General features: G+C 38.8%; 2 protein-coding genes across 3 annotated transcripts in view; one reads left to right on the forward strand and one right to left on the reverse strand.

Annotated features, from left to right (window-relative positions):
* The window catches only part of NID2 (nidogen 2), a 58,865-nt gene extending 49,402 nt beyond the window's left edge, over positions 1-9,463 (forward strand). The window contains exons 17-21 of one of the 2 annotated variants that reach the window (XM_039320901.1): positions 2,786-2,957; positions 4,383-4,540; positions 6,145-6,268; positions 7,221-7,333; positions 8,703-9,463. In XM_039320901.1, coding sequence (XP_039176835.1) covers positions 2,786-2,957; positions 4,383-4,540; positions 6,145-6,268; positions 7,221-7,333; positions 8,703-8,713 — 578 coding nt within the window. In that variant the 3' untranslated portion in view covers positions 8,714-9,463. Of the gene's footprint in view, positions 1-2,785; positions 2,958-4,382; positions 4,541-6,144; positions 6,269-7,220; positions 8,138-8,702 lie in introns of those variants that run through there. The other variant, XM_039320892.1, reaches the window with a different exon arrangement.
* A 239-nt stretch (positions 9,464-9,702) lies between these two features.
* Positions 9,703-21,895, reverse strand: RTRAF (RNA transcription, translation and transport factor). Its single transcript, XM_039320913.1, has 8 exons — positions 21,729-21,895; positions 20,357-20,484; positions 18,903-19,002; positions 17,768-17,854; positions 17,586-17,674; positions 13,848-13,916; positions 13,025-13,073; positions 9,703-10,057 (listed from the first exon to the last, which is right to left on the reverse strand). The coding sequence occupies exons 1-8, from the start codon at positions 21,787-21,789 to the stop codon at positions 9,903-9,905; spliced, it is 738 nt and encodes a 245-aa protein (XP_039176847.1). The 5' UTR covers positions 21,790-21,895; the 3' UTR covers positions 9,703-9,902.
* Positions 21,896-22,393: the final 498 nt, after the last annotated feature.

The raw sequence follows: 22,393 nt of genomic DNA on the forward strand, positions 1-22,393 counted from the left end.
TCATTCTGCTTCAACAGAAACCTGTATATGTCTGTATGTGTATTTTCTTAAAGAAAGCTAGGCAAAGGTGTTGTGGCAGAAAGTCAACATCACATACCCAAGGAAAAGATTTTTGGGTAGCAGAACAGAAAATGCATTGTAAAGCAACCAGCTAGTCAGCTTAGAGCAGTGGTTCTCAACCTTCCTAATGCCGCAACCCCCAACCATGTGGTCGTAAGTTGAGGACTACCTGTATTTCCCTGCGGGCAGGGGCAGGAGGAGGGTCGGGGTTTGCTCACTCTCATTCTCTCTCTCACTTTTTATTTTTTTTCTCTCTGGCGCGCACGCTCCACCTCCTCTCCTGCAGCTGGAGTGCACGCCGGGCAGGCCGAGGGCGCCCGCCAATAGAATAGACTTATTGAATAGAATATTGAATAGAATATTGGCTTTTGAACTCCAGTAGAATAGACTCTCTTGAATAGAGTCTATTCTATTGGCTTTCAAAAGCCAATAGAATAAGAGGGAGTAGCACAGCTCATGAAAAAGAGGAAAAAAAACAAAACAAAAAAATGCCGGACTGCATTTCACAAGGATTTTATGAGGAAAAACTCCAGGACTTTGGCGACCCCCATGAAATGGTCGTTCGACCCCAAATGGGGTCACGACCCACAGGTTGAGAACCGCTGGCTTAGAGGATCCTGACAGCCCTATTGGTTTTAAGCCACCCTGATGTATTCAGACCATTTCTGACCTAAAGCAAAGCAAAAATATTTGTTTAGCCATGTGCATTCATAATAGCAGAGTAGCTTTTTCATGTTTACATACACCCAAGTTAAACACGCTAATAAGGGCAATAAATAAAAAGTGTCCCTCTCCATTATGATATGAATTGCCTTTTTGCCACATTGTCTTTTTGCCTCTATTGATCATTTCTAGACACAGCTTAAACAGCCCTAGTCAGTTATAAAACATAAATTTCATGAAATTTATTTATATTGTAATTTTAATTAAAAAAGTTTCAGGCTGAGGTAAAGTATGGTAGTTTATCAATTGTCTGAATAAAGTTGTTTGCTCTGTCAGCTGACGGAGGGACATGTGGGATGATCATCTGGTAGAACTTCCATAGGAAGACCTACAAACAGCTTCACTACAATTTATGAACGTGTAATGGACCTGACACAGTCATAAAGTGGATAATCATGTGACCGACCTGATTTTACAACCTTTTTTGTGGCAATAGTTAAGCAAATGCTGAGGTCATTAAGTGAATCCACTGAGTGTGTGAGAGCTCTGCTCAAATCCTCTCTGTCTTTTAAAAGCAAACACTCCCTTCCCAACCAAACCTGGATGTGTAAATAATGAGATAATGGTGACTGGCACTGCTTCTGATTGATTTCTTTTCCAAAGAACAGCTGACTTAATAGTAATTAGGAACTTCTGTAGGAAATTGATGGAGATGACAATATCTTTTGACAATGTCTGTGGCTGTTCAGTTATCTGAAGTATACGATTTAAGGTTGCTTCCCTAAAAAGGGAGGAGAAAGTGGGGTCTGGTGGTGAGCTCTGCATATTACTTGAATCAGTGAATGTAATATTTTATAATGTAATATAATTTGTGCCTATTAATTAATATTTTTCACCATTCTGCCGCAGAAACCCACCAACCAAGGCAAAATAGAAACACTATTGACAAAACAGCTCACAAACAGGCCTACTGACTTAACATTATTGCTGATATTATTAATGCAAGCCATTGCAAACTGAAATTTATCTCTGTGTTGAGAACACAGAGCAGAACAGCAAAGATGATTAAGCGACTAAAGGCTAAAAACTGTCTAGTTTAGTCTAACGAAAAGAAGGACTAGGGGTGACGTGATAGCAGTCTTCCAACATTTAAGCAGCTGTCACAGAGAGGAGGGGGGTCACCTATTTTCCAAAGCAGCTGAGGACAGGACAAGAAGTAATGGATAGAAGCCTGTCAAAAAGATATCCAGCCTAAAGTTAAGGAGTAATTTCTTGTCAGTGAGAACAATTAATCGGTTGGATGGCTTGCCTCCAAAAGTTGTGGATGCTCTATCATTGAAGCTTTTAAAGAAGAGATTGGGCAGTCATTTGTCCAGAATGGTATATAGCCCCGTGCTTGAACAGGAAGTTGGACTAGAAGACTCCCAAGGTCCCTCCCAACTTGTTATTCTGTAAATTCTGTATGAATCATACAAAATCATACAGAATATGTATACATCTGTATGCAGGAATGAATCTGTATGGCTTTAAAGCTGCAAATCAGATAATCACCGTGTTCACACTTTAAAATAACCAGGATGAAAACCCAGCAATTGCATATGTGTAACCTGTTCGATTTAACATTAAAGTTGCTTAATGTTAAATCTTGCTTAACTTTTTCATGGTTGAATAGATGAAGCATGTTGTATGAACAAAGCCAAAAGGAGGCATAGAGATAGGTGTTTTCAGCTTCCACGACTAAGGAAGGACTTGTATGTGAGTCTTTCTGATCCTAATCCAGTATCCTAAATAGCACACAACACTGATTTATGCATTTATTGATGTTACGCATAGGACAGGTTGAGAAAATACAGATATAGTACACTCGCACACTGGCAGCCATAGTCAGTGATCTGTGAAGAGTGAGGAGCATTAAACACCACATTGAACAAAAAAAAAATCTATAAATTGTATAACAGCTTGTGCCAAAATTATTTATTTATTAAATAAATTATTTAAATCAGCCCAATGATTGAGTGTTCCTAAAGTCCAGTAAATGCTTTACTTGTTTCCCCTCCTTTAGGGCTGATTAGCCCAGAAGGTCTTGCCATTGACCACCTCCGAAGAACCATGTTTTGGACGGACAGTGGCTTGGACAAAGTGGAGAGTGCCAAGGTGGATGGCACAGAACGGCGAGTGCTTTTTGCCAGTGATCTTGTTAACCCTCGTGCCATTGCAGTGGATCCCATCCATGGGTAAGTGGTTGGGCCTGTCTTGATGGTATGTCAGCTTTGGGTAAAGAAGAAAAAGACAAAGCAAAAAAGGATGTTTATATATATTTTGTGGATATTTATCTCTGACTAACTGAACTTAGTTGTCATTACAGATAGTCTTTGATTTACAATCACAATTAGGATCAGAAATCTGGTCATAAATCATTACTGTTGTAAATCGAGGTACCCATGAGACTATTTTTGCCACTGTTAAGAGAGTGTGGCAGTCATTAAGCAAATACAGTAGATTGTTAAGTGAATTCCCTTCATTCAAATGATATTTTTTGCCAGAAACTAGTAAAAAAACCTCATGAATCATAGTCATGTACTGATGATACTTCACCCTATGCTAATAGATGATCTCATCCAATGGTTTCATGTAGATGTTAAAGGAATGGGAAAAAGTGGAGTTCTGCAGCACTCAGCAAAGAGTGGCCTAGAGTTAAACCATTCTTCCCCCTATATACTGACTAGAACCAGCCCTGAAAGAAAGTGCGGAGCACTGTGGATTTCTCCAGAAAGATATAATGTTTGATAATATAAAAAGCTACAGAAAGATCAAGGACGGTCATCTTTATGTGTTATCTTGGTAGAGTATCTTTGCCTGAATTCCCAGTGAAAAGGGTTCAAATAATCTGTTTCTTCCAAGATTCTCTAGAACTGGAAGCCAACCACCCTCTTAGCAATCTTTCCAAAGCCCAGATGAAATCTGCTGGATTGAATAGTAGCCAGACTATCCATTGTGCTAAACTTCAAACAAACTATTATGCTTTAGGATTATGGATGATTTCATAATGAGCATAGGTTCTTAAAATAGACAAGCATGATTACCATTTCATCTAAAGGGTGGGGGAAGCTGAGATGAAAGATTGAAACTGAGAATTGTCTATTATGCTAATATAGTGCATTAAGTTCCCAGATGATATAAATAGCATGGTGAGAACATCATTAAAAGTTTATTTTTTAACAATTCCATTCCATTCTCCCATTCATTTTGTATTTAGAGCTATTGACAAACATAAACAATATTGCTGTAAATGTGACAAAATCATGCTGAAGTAGTTTCCCTTAATTTGCGTGGATACATGATCTGCAGTCCATCCGTTCTGGAAAAAAATGGGTTAGGGAAAATTGCTTTACGTAATAAAAGCAATTAAAACCAGATCCAAAGCAACTTATGTGAATTCCTAATTACTCCTGCAAAAGTTTTTCTCCTTATGGATATTGGCTAGTGAAGGCTCATGTAAGTCAAGATGGTAGCCTAGGACAAGTTTTGTACATTATCTCTTAACATGAGATTGTTCTCTTGGGAGGAGGCATGTAGTAGTCAGATCCCATGCCATTTTTCCTCTCTTCTCTTTTTGCTTAACTGCTTTTAAAACATGACCAATCGTGGTTGCCTTTTAGGAATCTTTATTGGACAGACTGGAATCGTGAAGCTCCCAAAATTGAAACATCAACAGTGACTGGAGAAAACAGACGGATTTTGGTCAACCAAGACATTGGGCTGCCAAATGGGTTGACCTTTGATCATTTTTCAAAACTGATTTGTTGGGCAGATGCAGGTAACATGGATTTTGTTGGGAGAAAACAATGGGATTTCTGCATAAAATATTTCACCTTCTGGTTTTAGTTAAAAATATATCCTACTGAAGGCTAATCAATGGCTGTGTGGAAATGGTGGGCCATGTTGTGAATCAGACATGAGCCCAAAAGTCCAGTCTCTTCTTGCAGTGCCTGGCCCTTTAACCTTGCCTCCTCCAGTGTACAGACAAAGAGGAGCTTTGGAGGGTTTTTCTCTTACAGACTTTGTGTGTAAGCATCTTCCCTTGTTTTTGGAGTGAAGGACTGGATTCTTCGGGATGACAAGATGTAAGGGAGCTCTTTGCCTAATGCCTTAGTTTATACAGGAGAATGAAGCTGAGCTAAGGACCAGAATAAAAAGTGAGCTTGAAATCAGATACTGGAGGGAGTATGCATGTGTGAAATGCTAGATGGGAAATTTCTTAAGGAAATTGGAGACTCCTAGTCAAAACAATTGCATCTCACATGTTCCATTTTTATTCAAGGTATTTAGAGATTAACATAAAGTCATAGGCACAGAGTTATTTACATTTCCCAGCTTGTAGAATCATCACCACCACCATCATCCTGTAGTTAGATTGAGGAACCTAAATTTACAATTTGCTTTTTTAAAAAATGAACTTCTGAGCTGAAATAGGATGTTCTAAATCTGTGTTAACAAAATGAATGTGTCTCCTCAACTGTAAGATTCAAACAAAGTGTAGGTTGATTTAATCCAATGTCCTGGTTTATAACTTTTTAAGTCAATGGCTAGGATCTTGATACATAATGTAATTACTTATTTTATCTTAGTGTAATGTGTTATGTGAACCCACATATAATTATGTAACTGAAAAGCTCCAGCTCCCTCTATGCCGGCAATCAGAAATTGAGATTATCCAAATTATTCTGCTATTATTTTCAGTGTTTTGAGCTAGAGTCAAAGTTTTGTCAATCTATGTTTATATAACTTGGAATAGTTTCAAAATCAGATCTGTGCTGGATTGTGTACTCATGATCAGCAATCATATTGATGCTGCCTGGATACAAATCTTAAATAAAAGAATCTGCCTATAGAAGTGGAAAGGTTATCACACTTTCCCCCCGAAAAGCAGAAAAGATCAACCTGTTTTGCCTGGACAAAATGCAGTGCTTGCCAAAAGTGTACCAAAAAGCCTTTGACCATCATGATGCTTTTAACTGAAATAACAGAACCCTAGAAGCCTTCTTGGGATTCCTAGACCATAATATTAATATATAGCATGCAAAGGGCTGGCCTTACAGTAGATACTGCCATCATCAGTTTTAATACGGGAATGAGCACTCTCTTAGTGCGAGAAAAGGATTGCTTCCAAGAACATCTTCTAGGAAAGGATGATGTTGGTGGACAATTATCAAGGTTAGGTTGCTCTGGCATCAATAGACAAAAATACATCAAGTGACCACTTCTGTAGGGATAAGTCTTTTGACACTCTGGAGATTTCTTAACGACATCACACATGATAAATCTAATTCTGTAATCAAGATGATGCAGTTACAATTATCCATTTGAGCAAGAAAAACATAGAGAACTTTATTCCTGATCCAAGTCTCTTTGTTTGAAAAGGAACCAAGAAGCTGGAATGCATATCACCCAACGGAACAGGAAGGCGGGTCATTCAGAATAACCTCAACTATCCCTTCAGCATCATCAGCTATGTCAATCACTTCTATCATACAGACTGGAGAAGGTAGGATCTTCTCAAAGTGTAAGGTTTGAATTAAAAGACCAATCTAGAAATCTGCTCCATTAAATGTGTGATATCTTCTTATGAGGGCAATATATTCAGATTAGAAAAATTGCGTACAAAGTGGGCTTTCCCCAGCAAACATATATAGAAAATATTTGGGGAACAGTTCTCTCCTTCATATCTCTATTTTATGACTGATGTAAAATGAATATATCATAAAAGAACATATTTCTAAGGCAGGGGTCCCCAACTCCCGGTTCGTGAATCAGTACCAGTCTGTGGCCTATTAGGAACCAGCCCACACAAGTGAGCGGAGCTTCATCTGTGCATGTGAGGTATAGGTAGTATGTGAAACCATCTCCCCCCCCCCCGCCAGTCTGTGAAAAAAATGTTTTCCCAGAAACCCGTCCCTGGTATCAAAGGTTGTCAGTCGCTACTCTAAGGCAGGAAACCTGCAAAATGTAGGGGACGAGGAAGTTAGAACAAATGACCTCATGTTTTTGCTTATTGGCTCTGTGAGAAAAAGAGACCTCAGAAATTTATAACCAAATGGCAATTATACCTCTTCATGCTTTCTATATTACAATTCTGCTTATGTGTCTCTCAGAATTTGGAATGTTTAACAATCTTCAAAGGATTAGATTTAGATTTGGATTCGATCCACTTGTTCTGATGTGGGCAACTGCCACATTTCTTTAATGCAATTCAGGTTGGTAAATAGAAAAAAAAAAAAACCTCCCTCAAACCAATTTCCTAGTGATCTGGTAAGCTATTTAGCTTTCTTGGCAACAATATGATTTGTCATTGCCTTCATCTAGTTTTTTTTCCCCAACTTTCCAAACTAGAGTCTTGCCCTTGGATTCCCTGATGTTGTCCTCTGCAAATATTAAACAGGTCTGACTGTACTTAGTTTTGACACAAACCTCATGTGCCATTCAATTTCTTTGCACAGGGATGGTATTATAGCTGTGAACAAAGACACTGGTGCTTTTATGGGCGAGTATCTTCCAGATCAGCGGACACATCTCTATGGAATAACCATAGTTCACCCATACTGTCCAGGAGGTAAAAATCAGGAATTAACTATAAATGTTGGGGCAGGATTTAAGGGTAGGAGGGGGAAGGGAACAGGAGAAATAATCCCACATCTTTGCTCATGGAATTTCTTTTTAGAAATGCATCAGAATCATTAGCATTATAGGAAACAACCCTGCATTTATCTTGTTCTGCAATGGCTTGAGCTACCGTTAACAGAATACGAAAACCATGTCTTGGTTGCCTTGGTAATAAGACATTCCCTCCCTGCAGTCTAGAAGGCATTGGGATAATCAAAATGGCTTCCTAAAGAGCTGTGTGGTTGTAAGATGCTCTAATTTTCATGATCCCTGGCTGGCCAGGATGACCTTGTAATGGAGAAAATGGCACCTATACAATTGAAAAGGGTGAGGGTCTGAATGTTTTATGTCTGTCAGTTAAATCTGCAAAAACAAACCTTATCCTGAAACTGTTTAAACATTTGGCACAATCATAGCAAAAGGCGAACATTCATAAATGCATGTCAAAAAGCTATTTTAGTATTTTGAAGGTGTCTGATTATATTGGAGGCACACTTAAAACTGGAGAATTATTCCAGATTTCTTAAGTCTCTAACTCATCTGACAGGTTCCAAGAAAAGGCAAGATGGATTAGAACACAAGGCTTGCTATTTTTCTTACGGTTTTATGCCAATTCAGGACACAGCAGCTGAGAAAGAATATAGGTAGTCCTCAACTTCAACAACCACAATTCAGCCCAAAATTTCTATTGCTAAGCAAGACAGTTAGGTGAATTTTGCCCCATTTTATGACTTTTCTTGCCACAGTTGTTAAATGAATCTCTACAGTTGTTAAGTTAGTAAAATGGTTAAGTGAATCTGGCTTCCCCATTGACTTTGCTTGTCAGAAGGTCACAAAGGTGATCACATGACCCCATAAATGCCGTAAATAGGAACAAGTTGCCAAGCATCCAAATTTTGAACACATGACCGTGGGGATGATGCAGGGGCCGTTAAGCGTGAAAAATGGTTATAAGTCACTTTTTTTCAGTGCTGCTGTTAACTTCGATCACTAAATGAATGGTTGCAAGTGGAGAATTATTTGTAGTCTTTATCCTTCATGGAGTCCCTGGGCTTCTTTTCCTATTTGTTGCTGCTGCTTCTTAAAGCCAGTCTAGCAAATTCTTCCCTTCTAGCCTTGATGAGATACTGGTGCCTACAGAACCCAACAGTCATTTTGCAGTCTCTGCACAAGGAAGCTCATGAATCAAATAGGAAAAGGCAAAACTCTTCTTAGAGAAAAACTGCACTATTGGTTATTGACCACCTATTGTCTATGTGATCCATCATTGCCAGCCAGCAGCAGCCCTTATGGAATCATTTTCATTTTTATTTTTGCAGGAAGAAAATAAGCTATTAAGTAGAGGGAAGGGGAGGAAATAAATTCCACTGCGGCAGCTGGAAGAAGAGTTCCACTTCCTGAGATTATTGCACATCATGCAAAAGACTCCTCCAGCTGTATCGGGACCGTTAATATGTACTGGAGGGAATTAAGTGGTTTAACTTAGAACAAAATTATCTAGTATTTTTAAGTTATACCTCAAATCTTTACTACTGTATTTTTTTTCACAATGAAAACAATTTTATATATTGCCAAAAAGAAATGGTGCTATGACAGGGATATATATTCTGGTGATTGGAGCAACATTATAAAAGAAATATGACCATATAAATATAGCCTTACTCCATCACTATTTTACCAGAAAAAAAAAACTTTTAAAAAGTGGAATGGGGTGAGGGATAAACCACCTTAACTCAAACAGAGAACAGTCTAGAATGACTTCTGGAAATACTATAGGAAGCAGAATGGGAAAAAAATGAATATCCTTGCCTGTTCTTAGGAGCCATGCAAAATTGCTAAAGGTATTTTAGAAAATCTAATATTCTGCCACCTCTTGTTGCTTCTGACATGGTGCATGACTTTTTTAAGATTTATGTAAGAATATGCTGAAATGCTTCAGATTTACCTTCCACTCTTCATATTCTGGGGCTGCATGAGAGAGAAGTGTGTTTGCGTGTGTGTTAATATCTGACAGTAACTGCTAATGTTTTATAGGCTATTCTATGAATTCAATAAAAAGACTGAATTTTTTATGAGACCACTTCAGTTTTGTATTTGACAACCTGCCAGGAACATCCTTCCTAATCGTAAACCACTGAACTGAGGAGGTGCAGGTAAAACAGTTCAGATTCACAGGATAGCGACTGTGCCGCAATCTATTTAACTAAAAAAAAACACCCTCCCCCTTGCCCCCAAAAGCACCTAGAAACATCTAATTCTACACATGTGCAATGTCTTATGAACAAATAAAACTGAAAGATGAGAAAATGGCCACTGCTGTACTTGACAACCTCCCACTACAGGAGGTTTAATCCAAGCTTTATTTATGCAAAGAAAAATATTTAGTGGATGTGCTGGCAGTTGCCCTGGTTTCTTTCCAAACATGGGAATCGTATCCTTTTGGAATTGCATGCTAGATCTGGAGGAGTCTCTGAACTGCATGCCAGCAACAAGAAAGCCAAAAGCTTTTTTTATTTTGTTCATCTCCCGACTTTGCCAAGTCTGTGATCAGTTTTTGGATCAGCAATAATCGCTTGAACAGCTACAATGGCTTCATTTATCTTGGTTTGCAACTCACGGAGCTCTTCTATGTGTAACAGTCGGAGGATCTGAGCAGCTTCATTGAGGACAGCATCTGGAGAGGAAGGTAAGAAAAGGGAAACAGAGCTCAGTTCAAAACTCTAAGTGGTGCATCTAAAATATGGACCTCAGTCAATTCCTTTGTAACAAGCATCCTTAACAAACAACAGGCAAACCCTCCCAAGCAAGCACAAGTTATGAATACTATAAGCAATTAAGGAAAGAAAAAGAAGTCAGGATGTTGGGTGAAACATCAGGATGGCTTACAGAGGTTCCTTTGCCTTTCTTTCATTGTTGTCCAAACACAACACAAACAGCAAACACCAAAAACCCTATTCCCAGAATGGAAGGAAACTCATTCGTTGAATAAACAGACACGTTGAAATTGTAATATAGAAGACCCCACATCTGGTGAGTTGTGGGCTAATATATTAATAGACTGCTGTCATTTGAAAGAGGAAAAAAGCATATTCAGATCCACTGAACAAGGCACTTGCTCATGCTGGGCTTTCCTAGTCAACAGCTGGAAACAAACAACAGATGGGTGAAACTCATCAGTAATGGGGCTTCATCATCTTCCTCAGAAGGTTTTGTGGTGACAGAAAACAAAATGCCACCTGTCTCGTGTTCAGGAATGAAACTTATATCAGCTCCATAGTTTTATCATTCTTCATGTTTAACGGGTTGTATGGTGCCTTAGATTCAAACACAAAAGGTGCTTTAGAATACATGAGCAGCTATCAGCTACTTTTTAAAGCGGCTGTGTCTTTTCCTGGGATATCCAGAAATATCCATCATAACCCTTTCTGCTTTTGATTTCAAAGTGCTGAACACCCTGATATTTAAATACCATTGTAGCCACACTGGGGCAAGAGGTCTCTTAGTGTATCATTCTAAGAATAATCTGCAAAGTTTCTGTTGTTCTGGAGAATTTGAGCACGTTCCATTTCCTTCCAAACCTTGATTTTCTCAGCAACGGTTTGGCATTTGGGGGAAGTAAATTTTTTGAACCGAAAATTGTTCCCCGATTAATTTCCAAACATCTCTACAACAAAGGAAGGATGAGCATTACAGATGTGGTTGGATTTTACCAAGAAAAAGCAGCCTATTGATATTATGCTATTGTATAGTAACAGACCATCTAATCCAAGCAACAGGGAAAGACCAGATTCTAATTGAGCCAGAGGCCACCCTTAACTTTTTAACAGCCAAAGCATCCACAGGCAGCAGTCTCCTCTCCTGGTCTCTTCCCTCCCTGATACAGCTGGCAAAGTGAGAAACAGCCTGTGGCCTAGGGGTCAACCCAGCTGCCTAACAGCAGCCCAGGTTCAAATCTCAGAATGAATATATGTATGTATGTATATATGTATGTATGTATGTATGTATATATTGTCCTTAATAACATCAAAAATGCAAATTCTGGGCAAACACATATCAATAAAATATAGAAAAAACGAACACCAGGACAAAAATAAAACAAACTGTTTAATACAAACAAGTTTGTAAGTAAAAGAGTTACCAAGCTTTCATCGGCCCGACTGCCGACGTCATCAGGGTTGGAATGCTAGGTGATTAGGAAGCTTGCCTATATAGCTACCTGTCTCTGCGCCCGGCTTCTCGAGCGGAATCGGCCCATTAGTTGTATTAATCTGCAATGTGCTAAGTTGATTCACACCAACAGGCTGCCAGATGTGAATCAACTTAGCACGTTGCAGATTAATACACTAATGGGCCGATTCCGCTCGAGAAGCCGGGCGCAGAGACAGGTAGCTATATAGGCAAGCTTCCTAATCACCTAGCATTCCAACCCTGATGACGTCGGCAGTCGGGCCGATGAAAGCTTGGTAACTCTTTTACTTAATACTTGTTTGTATTAAACAGGTTTGTTTTATTTTTATCCTGGTGTTCGTTTTTTCTATATTTTATTGATATATATAAATAAAACCAATTGTGACTCAGTTTACCAATTTAATTTCCTACCCTGTGAAATGTGATTTACTTTGCTGCTATTGTTCAGCAGTTTCCAGCTAAATTTTGATGCTGTGATCTTGTGAGGTCATGGGGTACTATAAAAAAACAAGACTAGAAGATTATGTAAAACACATAGATTTCCCACTCCTGCTATGGGGATATGAAATGCCTCTAAATTTAAGATGATGACACATATATTAGGTCCCTGAGGTTTGTTTACAGTTGCCAAAGACTTGCCTTCTTCATTGTTACCCAATTCTTTGGAATGCTGGCTGAGGTGCTTAACTTTGTTTTTAAGAAGGCCTTAAAAACAAATCTCTTTGGATGAACATTTTAACTCACCAACAATGTTCTTTGTTTTTACTTGATTTTATCTATACTGTCAGTAGTCAGTAAAGTGAAAGATAAAGTTTCCCCTGTCCAGTCATGTCTGACTCTAGGGGGTGAGTGATCACTGTTTCTTAGCTGAGGGAGCCAACATTGTCCGAAGATGCTTCCATGGTCATGTGACCATCATGATTATATGCTGAGGTGCATGGAATGCCTTCCCTCTGAAGTGGTACCTATTTATCTACTTGTATTTGCATGCTTTCAAACTGCTAGGTGGGCAGGAGATGGAGCGAGGACGGGACCTCACCCTGTCACGTAGCACTCAGGTTTTGAAGCTGGGCTGCCAGCTGGCAAGTTCAGCGTCTTTAACCACTGAGCCATCGCCTCCCCCCCACCAGTAAAGTATAACTACTATGAAAATTCATGGGGAAATGCAAACTAAATTATGGTATATTATGGCATTATAACATTGTTCACAGTAAATTGGAATGCAAACGTGGTACAGTTTCTGACATAATAAATATTTAATTTTGCTGCCAAAGAGCACATTTTTCTAAAAATAAATCTCTGCATATAAGGAACACTCATCCTGCTAAAGAAGCACAATCTTGAAGAAAAGAAGGGATTGTCCTGAATAAATGGTAAATGGCATCAGGCTGGAAGGCCAAAGGAAGAAACTTTGAAAGAGAGAGAGAGAGAGAGCAAGTGGAGAATCACTTACCTCCAGTGTCAAAGCCAAGAATATGTTTATCTAAGGCGACAGGCAAACCCTTAAAGAAAAAGACAGGAAACTCATCACTGAAACAAAATGTTATGCACAAGTGGAAAACAAATTACTTTGTATAATTTGAATCTGGCACTTCCTACTGATTTTGCAGTAACAATCTAGACAGAAGATAATTTGCTGTGCTTGAATTGTGTAAATTTTTCAAAAGAACATTCCAATTATCCAATTATTGGATCATCAAGTATAGGGATTTTGCTGTCCATACCTGCAAAAACTTTAGCTGAACAATACCAACTATATACTTATAGGCAGGGCGGCTTCAGATGTTAAGAAATTCAAAATAAAATACATAGAATTTAAAAAACAATTTGTTCTACAAAGAAGCTGTCTCATAAATAACTTGTTTTCATCACTCAATTAAAATGAACATATAAAATTATCCATGTGGATCAATGGCCCGAATGATCTTCCTGGGCTACCTCTGCAAAAGGATTTTATTCCATAATTTTCCTGCATGCTTGTGGGGACTGTTGCTGTTTTTAACCTGCCAATCCTTCTAAAGGAATTTAGTAGGGGCTAGTATGAGGCAGCTGTTCTTTACCTTGACAAAATATAATGTATCTTGCATACAGAATAGACATGATTTGCTTTGGGGTACAGTGAGGAAGGGAAACTGCAAGTTTTGAAAGGATGGTTTGCTCAAACCTTTGCATTCCTGCAAAGCTTTATATAGCCTTAGAATTTTCAGCCATTAGCATCCTACTTAAAGATATGAAATTAAACCATAATTTATTGCATTTAAAATATAAAATCATACCTCTTTTGACTGATTTGCTTTAGTAATAGCATCCTGACTCAAGCGTTCTTGAACCAAAATGCGAATTGCCTAAAAAGTAGGAAAAAATGTAATTGGATGTTTGCAAATGCTAGTGGGATATGCACAACAAATTGTACAGCACCGCAATCATACACATTGCTGTAGAGCATTTTTTTTTTATTGAAAATTTTTATAAATTTTAACAAAAAAACAGAAGAATAACAATACAACAACAACATAGACAAGAAACAAAACAAAACAAAACAACCCTTTCCCTACCCCCCCCAAAACACCCACTCCCTCCCCCCCCCCAGAGCTTCCCAGAGCAGAATACAGGCTTAATTAAAAAAATAAAATAAAAAAGTTATATGAAAAAAGAGAGTATAACTAAGATATATGTATGTATATAAAAATAAAAGTTATAAAAAAGCTAAATAATATTTTTTATATCCAATTTAAATTGTATAAACTTTATCCATTTATCCCAAACAGCAAAAAATTTCTCTTGCGATTGTTCTTTTAAAAAAGCCGAAATCTTTGCCATTTCCGCCAAATAAGACACTTTAAGAAACCATTCCTGCAGAGTAGGCAAAGATTCCTTCTTCCAATATTGTCCTACTAACAGTCTTGCGGCTGTAATCAAGTTTAACATCAATATAACCTCCTTTGTGTCACAATCAGTAACTATACCTAACAAAAATAATTGTGGAGTAAATTTTACCCTCCTTCTAAAAATTCTCTGAATATTCCACCATATCTTAATCCAAAAGGCTTTTATATTTCTACACGACCACCAGATGTGATAACAGGTGGCATCCAAACAACCACATCTCCAACATTTAGGCTGTAGGTCAGGGTACATAAAAGACATTTTTTTGTGGGTCAAGGTGCCATCTATAAAACATTTTATAAAAATTCTCCCTTAAATTCTGTGCTTGTGTAAATTTAACATTTCTCACCCAAATGGTTTCCCAGGTATCCAGTAGGACTGGTTCACCAAAATTTTGCGCCCATCTGATCATACAATCTTTAATTAATTCTGTTTCTGAATCCAATTCCACTAAAACCCCATAAATTCTCTTAATATGAGTTAGTCTTTGGTCCTTCACTTGCTTAATAAGATTTTCATCTTCTCTGAGAAAACCCACCTTACGATCCATCTTCCATCTATCTACTAATTGCCTATATTGAAACCAAGAATAAGTAATGTTTTCATGTACTAACTCTTCCAGTAATTTTAACTGCCAATTTTGTCCATCTCATCTAAGTAACTGTGTATAAGACACCATGTCCATTTTAACACCTCTTTTTATTCCTTCTATCGCATGCCAAGGTATAGCCCATAGTGGTACTTTAAAATCACTTTCATAATATTTTCTCCAAACCCTAAGTAAAGAAATTCTTATGATATGAGATTTAAAAGCCCGATCCACTTTTTTATTAAATATTAAATAGGCATGCCAGCCAAAAAGTAAGTCCCATCCCTCCAAATGGAGTATCTCAAGGTTTGTTAAATTTACCCAATCACTGATTGATGTTAAAACCACCGCATCATAGTATAATTTCAAATTCGGTACCTTGAGTCCACCTCTCTCACGGAAGTCTTGCATGATTTTAAACTTAACCCTTGGCTTTTTCCCTGCCCAAATGAATTTATTGATTCCTTTCTGCCATTCACTTAAGTTAATCTCATTTTTCAAAATCGGTAACATTTGAAACAAAAAAAGAAACTTGGGTAGAATATTCATTTTTATCACTGCAATTCTTCCCATTGCAACTTCTCCCAATTCCTCAAGTCTTTCTGTACACTGACCCACAACCTTTCATAATTATTTTTAAACAATTTTGCATTAGAAACAGATAACATCACCCCCAAATAGCTGTAGAGCATTTTACATAGGAAAACACAACCATGTCTAGCTTCAAGCAGTTTATGAACTAGAATTCAGCACAGGGAGGGATGAAAGAAGCGGAAGTATTAAGACCAAATGGAAACTGAGTCAGCAATGTGCATTCACATTTGATTCCAGCTCTCTCTGGAGTAATCTGTTTTTTGCTTTTTACTGTAGTTCAGTGGTGGAGAATCTACGGCACGCGTGCCAGAGGCAGCACTCAGAGCCCTCTCTATGGACTGTGCACCATCACCCCAGCCCCGCCTCCATGGCCCCCTCACCAGCAGCTCCCCCAGATGACAGCTGCCCCCGGGCACGGCCCGTGCGGAACAGCGCAGCCAAGGACATGGCAGCCAGGCAGCAGGGACAAGACTGTCGTGCGCAGATGATGCTGCGGGGTACGGGCGAAGGGCATGGCCATGGGGCTGCAGGGCTGCCTGGGCGATCTGCTGAGGCGGGCTGTGGAGGCGGTGGGTGGCCCTGCAGGTGGCCAGGTAGGGCGGGGGTGGAGTGGGCGGTGCTGTTTTGGGGCACTTGTTCTCTAAAAGGTTCACCATCACTGCTGTAGTTCAACATTTAATGTTAGATTGAGAATCTCCATAGACGTATTAGATGAGACTTCATGTAGAAATGCATCTTGGATCTAAGTGCTATATGTGGGTTATGACCAATGACATACTTCATTTACCTGCATATTATGTTTGCTCTGCATGGGTGTGAAACCAAAATAGCAGCTATAGAACATGCATAGCGGAGGAGAGTAATAGAAAGTCCTACTGAACAAATGTAAACGCATGCTTAAGAACAAATGTAGCTGTTCCTATAGTCTACATAGGAACTGTTTTTAGTACTGTAGGGAAACAAAAACATCTAGCAGAGACATATTTAATGTTTCTTCTACCTGCTCTTTCTCTACAACTGTAGAAGAATGAGCTGGGAGTTATTACTTTTGACCATCATTGTGTCTGTTGTACTGAGGGCTCGTTAGCTAATATTCTGATGTCTACCTCATTCCAAAGAAGTAGATGAATCATTACAGACATATTACTACAGAAGGAATAATGAATATTTTAGTTATGAGGCTATGAAGCACTACAATTTGTATCCTTCATACAAAGAGGCACTACAATTTGTATCCTTTATAACCAAGAGGCCATGAACGCTGGTGCAAAGGCTAACCAGTCTTAATTCAAGACAGTGCAAAACCTGTATTGCACACGATCAGCCAAATCATTAACCAAAATGAATCAACAAGCAGGCATAAATTTGCCCTAAGCAGGGATGGGCAAAAGCACACAACGCTAGGCCTATAACTGTGCATTTACTTAGAATCCAGATGCATTTTTTTTCTTCTGAAATGAAATCTTTGGGAGTCTTGTGAAACTATCCTTCAACTGAGTTACTCTTATAGTTGGTAGTTTTTCTCCTATATTTGAGCTACACTTTCTTTCAAAAATTGAATTTAAAAAGAGTAAAGAACACTATGGATAGTTTTAGATACAGCTAGCAAGTGAAAAAAGATCATCCTGTTACTGAAACATGTGTTTAGCTTAAATATAGGAAAAACAACTAAAAAGAAAAGATGCTGGAAAAGGAGAAACTTCTAAAAACACACATCCCCAGGAGCAGATATTTTAGAAACAGGGCATTAGGTTTCAAGGCAGCATCTAACCAACAGGCTTAGGAGTCTCTTTCTTAAGCTATGTTGTCCACCTCAAATTTTTCATGGCTGTCAAATAATATAAATACTAAAGGTGGTGGAGAAGGGAATAGTCGGCAAGTTTACCCAAATCATTTTTAAAGAAGTTAAATTACTGTTAGTGGAATAATTCATTAATAAACTAACCTTAAGCATAACCAAATAGTCATCATGACGTTGGATCTGAAGAAGATTTGCCAAAGCCATCACGCCAGCTTTAAAATCAGGATTATTCACTGTAAAAAAAAGAGAAAAACATAGGTACAGGTTGATTCTTTTTTTGATGCATATTTCACACTAAGAAAAAGTTAAGCTGTATCTTTACTCACCGTCCAGGTTTATCAGGGGTTCTGTATTTTTGGCTGCATTATCTGCATCTTTAGCCCCTTCTGGTGTAGGGTCCTTATATTTGTCAGCTGTTAAAAGAAAAGGCAGTTCACTCAATGCATAACTATCAGTATGGGCCACAATACAAAGAAAAAGCTCAAAATGAAAGAAAGCCTCAGAGCAAAGGAAATAAGCATTATACTATTCTTCTAATTCGAGAACAGCATGCGCTTAAAAGCTGCAGCTGTCTACATTGTCCAAAAATTTCACTGTAGGTTCTTGTTAATTGCTACTAATAATGAATCCTAAGTAGCATCTATTATCATGTTCATTGACAGCAAACAACATTTTATTTAAAATACTGAGGACTATACAAGCTGTCCAAATTCAGAAAAAAAAAATCAAAGGACAGAACTGTAGTTTTAGCAGAGAACTAAATAACTGCAAATTGGTGGATAGGTTTTTGCAGTAAAAATGTAATGGACATAAAGTGAAATTGCTAACTCTTAGTTTGTTAGCTGTCTGCCCAATGCCCGTGCTGGGGGAGGGGAGAACTGGTAGAGAAAATGGTTGTAAAGAAATGTGAGCATTTCCCAATCTATCTTTTCTGCAGTGAACTGGCAGAAGATCAGGTTTTCTGAAATACCTGACTCTAGGGTGGCTTTTTTTCAGCCTGATCAACTTGAAGATGTGTGGACTTTAACTTCAATGGATGGAGCTAGGGCTGGCTGGCAAATTCTGGAGTTGGACCACCATATCTTAAAGTTGCCCAGGTTGAAAAATACTCTTTTAGAGCATTGCACTATAAGTAGTACCTGAATGCTAAAGAGAAGCAATGGATGGAAACTAATGAAAGAGAGAAGCAACCTAGAACTAAGGAGAAATTTCCTGACAGTTAGAACAATTAACCAGTGGAACAACCGGCTTCTAGAAGCGGTGAATGCTCCAACACTGGAAGTTTTTAAGAAGAGACTGGACAGCCATTTGTCTGAAATGGTATAGGGTTTCCTTCCTGAGCAGGGGGTTGGACTAGATGACTCCAAGGTCCCTTCCAACTCTATTATTATTATTATTATTGTTGTTGTTGTTGTTATTATTATTATTATTAGCAAGAGAAGATTAAAAAGTCCAGCATACCATTGTCTCCATACTCAAGCCTAACTGCCAATCCCAAAAGCCAATCAATGGTTTCTTGCCGTTCTTGCACAGTAAAGGGACAATTCACATCTTTAAGGTACTGTTAAAAAAACAAGTTTAAATCAAACATTTCAATTAACAACAAATCTTAAAAGCCATAGGTTTCACTTCGGTGAACACCTTAACAGAAATCTGGCACTGAACTATGAATTCAGCATTAAAGCATCTTTAATCAGGGGGGGGGGGAACTTGCTGCTGCCATACCTGAACCAAGACATTTCAGCACTTTTTGTGTCAAAAGCATTTAATATCTACTTTTAAAAGATAAAGGATACTTCTATGTGTTATGAAATCGCTTGGAAAATACTTTCTTGTGATCTTATTCTATGCCACAAACATTAAAAAGACATGGCCGTATGGATAGGACCAATCCTGTAAATCCCTTTCACCTAACTTTTCCTTAGCTATGAAGTGTGCTTCATTGGGTAATAAGATCCTGAACACAGTTCCAAATGTACACAGTGCCATGGAGCAAAACAATATTTTTATCTCTTGATTGTTTATATTCTAATTCTGCTACAATATTTTTTTCACTTACTGCTGCTGTACTCCTAAATCTTTCCCAATCTCAACTCCAAATTACTTGTTAGCACAGTGAATTCTTAGTTGGTCCCTCTCACACATTTCCTACTCTGTAATGAGTTTATACAATTTATACCCACTATTCTGGTGGTGCAGGAGGCTATCAATTGTGTGGAAAAATATATAACAATGTATCACACATTGGGCAAATAGTGTTTATAGTCATCCATCCTGGATTATTTTAGCAGTATCCGGGCAAATAGATTTTCCTTACCACTAAATTACACTCTTGTTTTTTTTAAGTATGTTGCAGACTTATATTGCAACTGTCAATGTAGTTCAGAGGTCCTCAATCTATCCAGCTTGGTGGCCTGGCCTGGTGAGGGGGCAGGGGCATGTGAGTGGCAGGCGCATGTACACGGCTTCATTTGTGCAAGTGGCATGTGCGTTCTCCACTCGCACAAATGGAGCTTTGCACTCAAGTGGAGGGTGCTTGTGCTCGCGTGTGAAGCTCTGCTTGCACGAATGAGACACCTACACTCGTGGGCAAAGCTCCACTAGCAGAGCTTTGCATGCAAGAGCAAGTGTCCTCTGCTTACACAAGTAGAACTTTGCACGCACACGCTTGCCCATTTCTCCCATGGCCTGGTTTCAAACAGGCTGAAGTCCAGTAGTGGGCCTCTGATGTAGTTATAGAAACCAAATTAGTATGTCCATACTTTTGTACGTTTATAAAAAAAATGCTAAAGACAGTGAAAATACTTTAATTTTACTTTTCTGTGCTTTCATCAAATCTAGTCTGAATTAGTCAATCAGCATGTAATGTGTTGCTATAGTAAAGCAGATACCATCCACATTAAATATAATACTACCTTTTCAAAGGACTTTGACCATTCTGTGGCATTATGGATGTTTCTTAAATTCCCCCTATCTTCAATTTTATAGTGTCGGATTTTCTGGTCTTCAAGCCAAACAATAAAATTTCGGAATTCTGTTTCATCTACAATAACAAATAAATACAAGTCACATCATAAAAAATACTTTCATTAAATTAAAAGAAATCCTTGTAAAATTCTTTCTATTATACTAAATTCTCTACTATCTAGAAGTTACAATAATTAATAACAAGATCCTTCTGTATCTTCAGCCTATCTTCTGGAATGTTGGCTATTCCTGCCAGCTTGGTGTTGTCTGCAAATTTGATGAGTTTCCCATCTATCCCCTCATCCAAATTGTTGATAATGTTGAAGAGCACTGGGCCCAGCACAGAGCCCTGGGGCACCCCACTACACACTTTGCTCCATGTAGATGCAGTTCCATTGAGGACCACACGCTTAGTACGGCCAGTCAGCCAGCTACGAATCCATCTAGTGGTGATGCTGTCTAATTTAATAAATACGTTTCTAAAAGTACAAATCCATTTTAATGCAGTATAGTCATATATTATTGTTCCATAAGGCAGCTTACAGTTTTAAAGTTGTATCTCTCTATAGCTTTCTTTAGAGATGGAGACTGATAACCTTATCAATCAGTATTGGAAACCTGGCTAGAGAATTTTGGGACTTGACGTCCACAGTTGCCAAGGTTGGACACCCCTATTCTAAGTTCTAAAATAACCACAACATAGTTAAGAAGCAAAGAATCGATCAAATCTCTCTTCTATAACCCCTATTTGGCCCGTGATACCACCTGAAAGAGAAGATTTTAGCTGTTCAACTTCGGTTCCAGTTTTGGAGGACAAGTGTGGAATTGCTTCCCTGAGGCCTCATTGTAGTTTCAGGAGCTATTACTGCAGGGTTTATGGTAATTAATTTCAACCTGTTTTTGGGAAACTCCACCTGGGGCTGGTACCCAGGCAGATACCAAATGCTTATGTTCAATACAAACCTAACTTTTGTACACTCTCGGTAATGTGAGCACTTACTTAACAAAGCGCTTCCTAAGCTGGTACTTTCAAAATATGGCTGATTACAAAGAACGAATCCCCCTGGCTTGGTTTAACTAAGAGTGATGGGAACTGTACGGTAGTTGCTTATACCTGGAGGGCATCACGAGAAAGCAGCTTTTAAGGGGAGGGGACGCGAAAAAAAAGCACCGTAGGGACGTGGTCAACGCAACCATTCTCTTGTCTGGGAGAAAGCGAAGGGGCTTCGCGCATGCGTATCAAAATGCCAACAGCAGATAACCAGCCACGAATGAGACGGTGGGTTTGTATTGCGGCCTATTGGTAACGGTTTCCCTCACCTCGGCAGTTGAATCCGGCCGGGTTGTGGTAGTCCAGCGCCGTCAGTTTCCGCCGGAACATGGCGCTGCTCTCTAGGCGAGTCTTTCGAGCTGAGACGACGTCTAATCAAGGAGCGTTTCAATCACTAACAAACGGCTAGAGGAGACTTGAGAAAGAAAGAGCGCCTGCGCGACTCGGTTACGGGAACAAGAGGGAGAGTTGGCAGTAGCCAATCATTATTTTTCAAGGACACGCGTCACGGCTGGTGAGCCGGACTAATACGATGGGAGAAAAAGGGAGAAAATGATTGGTAAACGGTTTAACTGACAACAGCAGTAGCCAGTGAAGATGGAAGACCAAGTCTTTGGACAGGAAGGGAAAGGAGATTTTTAAAACTAGGATTTTCAAGGCTTATTTCCGTTCGTAGGGTAGCTTTTGTTTCGGTCCCGAATTGTCCTTGCAGAATTTTCGTCTCAGCTATGATTAGAGCCCGGTACGCCGTCATCTTTCTTGCAAAGAAAAGGGCAACTCGAAAAAAGAAAAACCCACCCAGGGAAGGGCAGATGCGGGGAGCAAAAAAAAAAAATCAGTAGTGGATTATTTGTGTCTTGTTCGAAATGTGCATCAACGAGTGTTTCTCAACTTTAAGACATGTGGACTTCAACTTCCAGATTGCAAGCTGGTT

The sequence above is a fragment of the Crotalus tigris genome, unplaced genomic scaffold (genome assembly GCF_016545835.1).
Source record: "Crotalus tigris isolate CLP2741 ecotype Arizona unplaced genomic scaffold, ASM1654583v1 scf7180000017605.3043972, whole genome shotgun sequence".
NCBI lineage: Eukaryota > Metazoa > Chordata > Lepidosauria > Squamata > Viperidae > Crotalus > Crotalus tigris.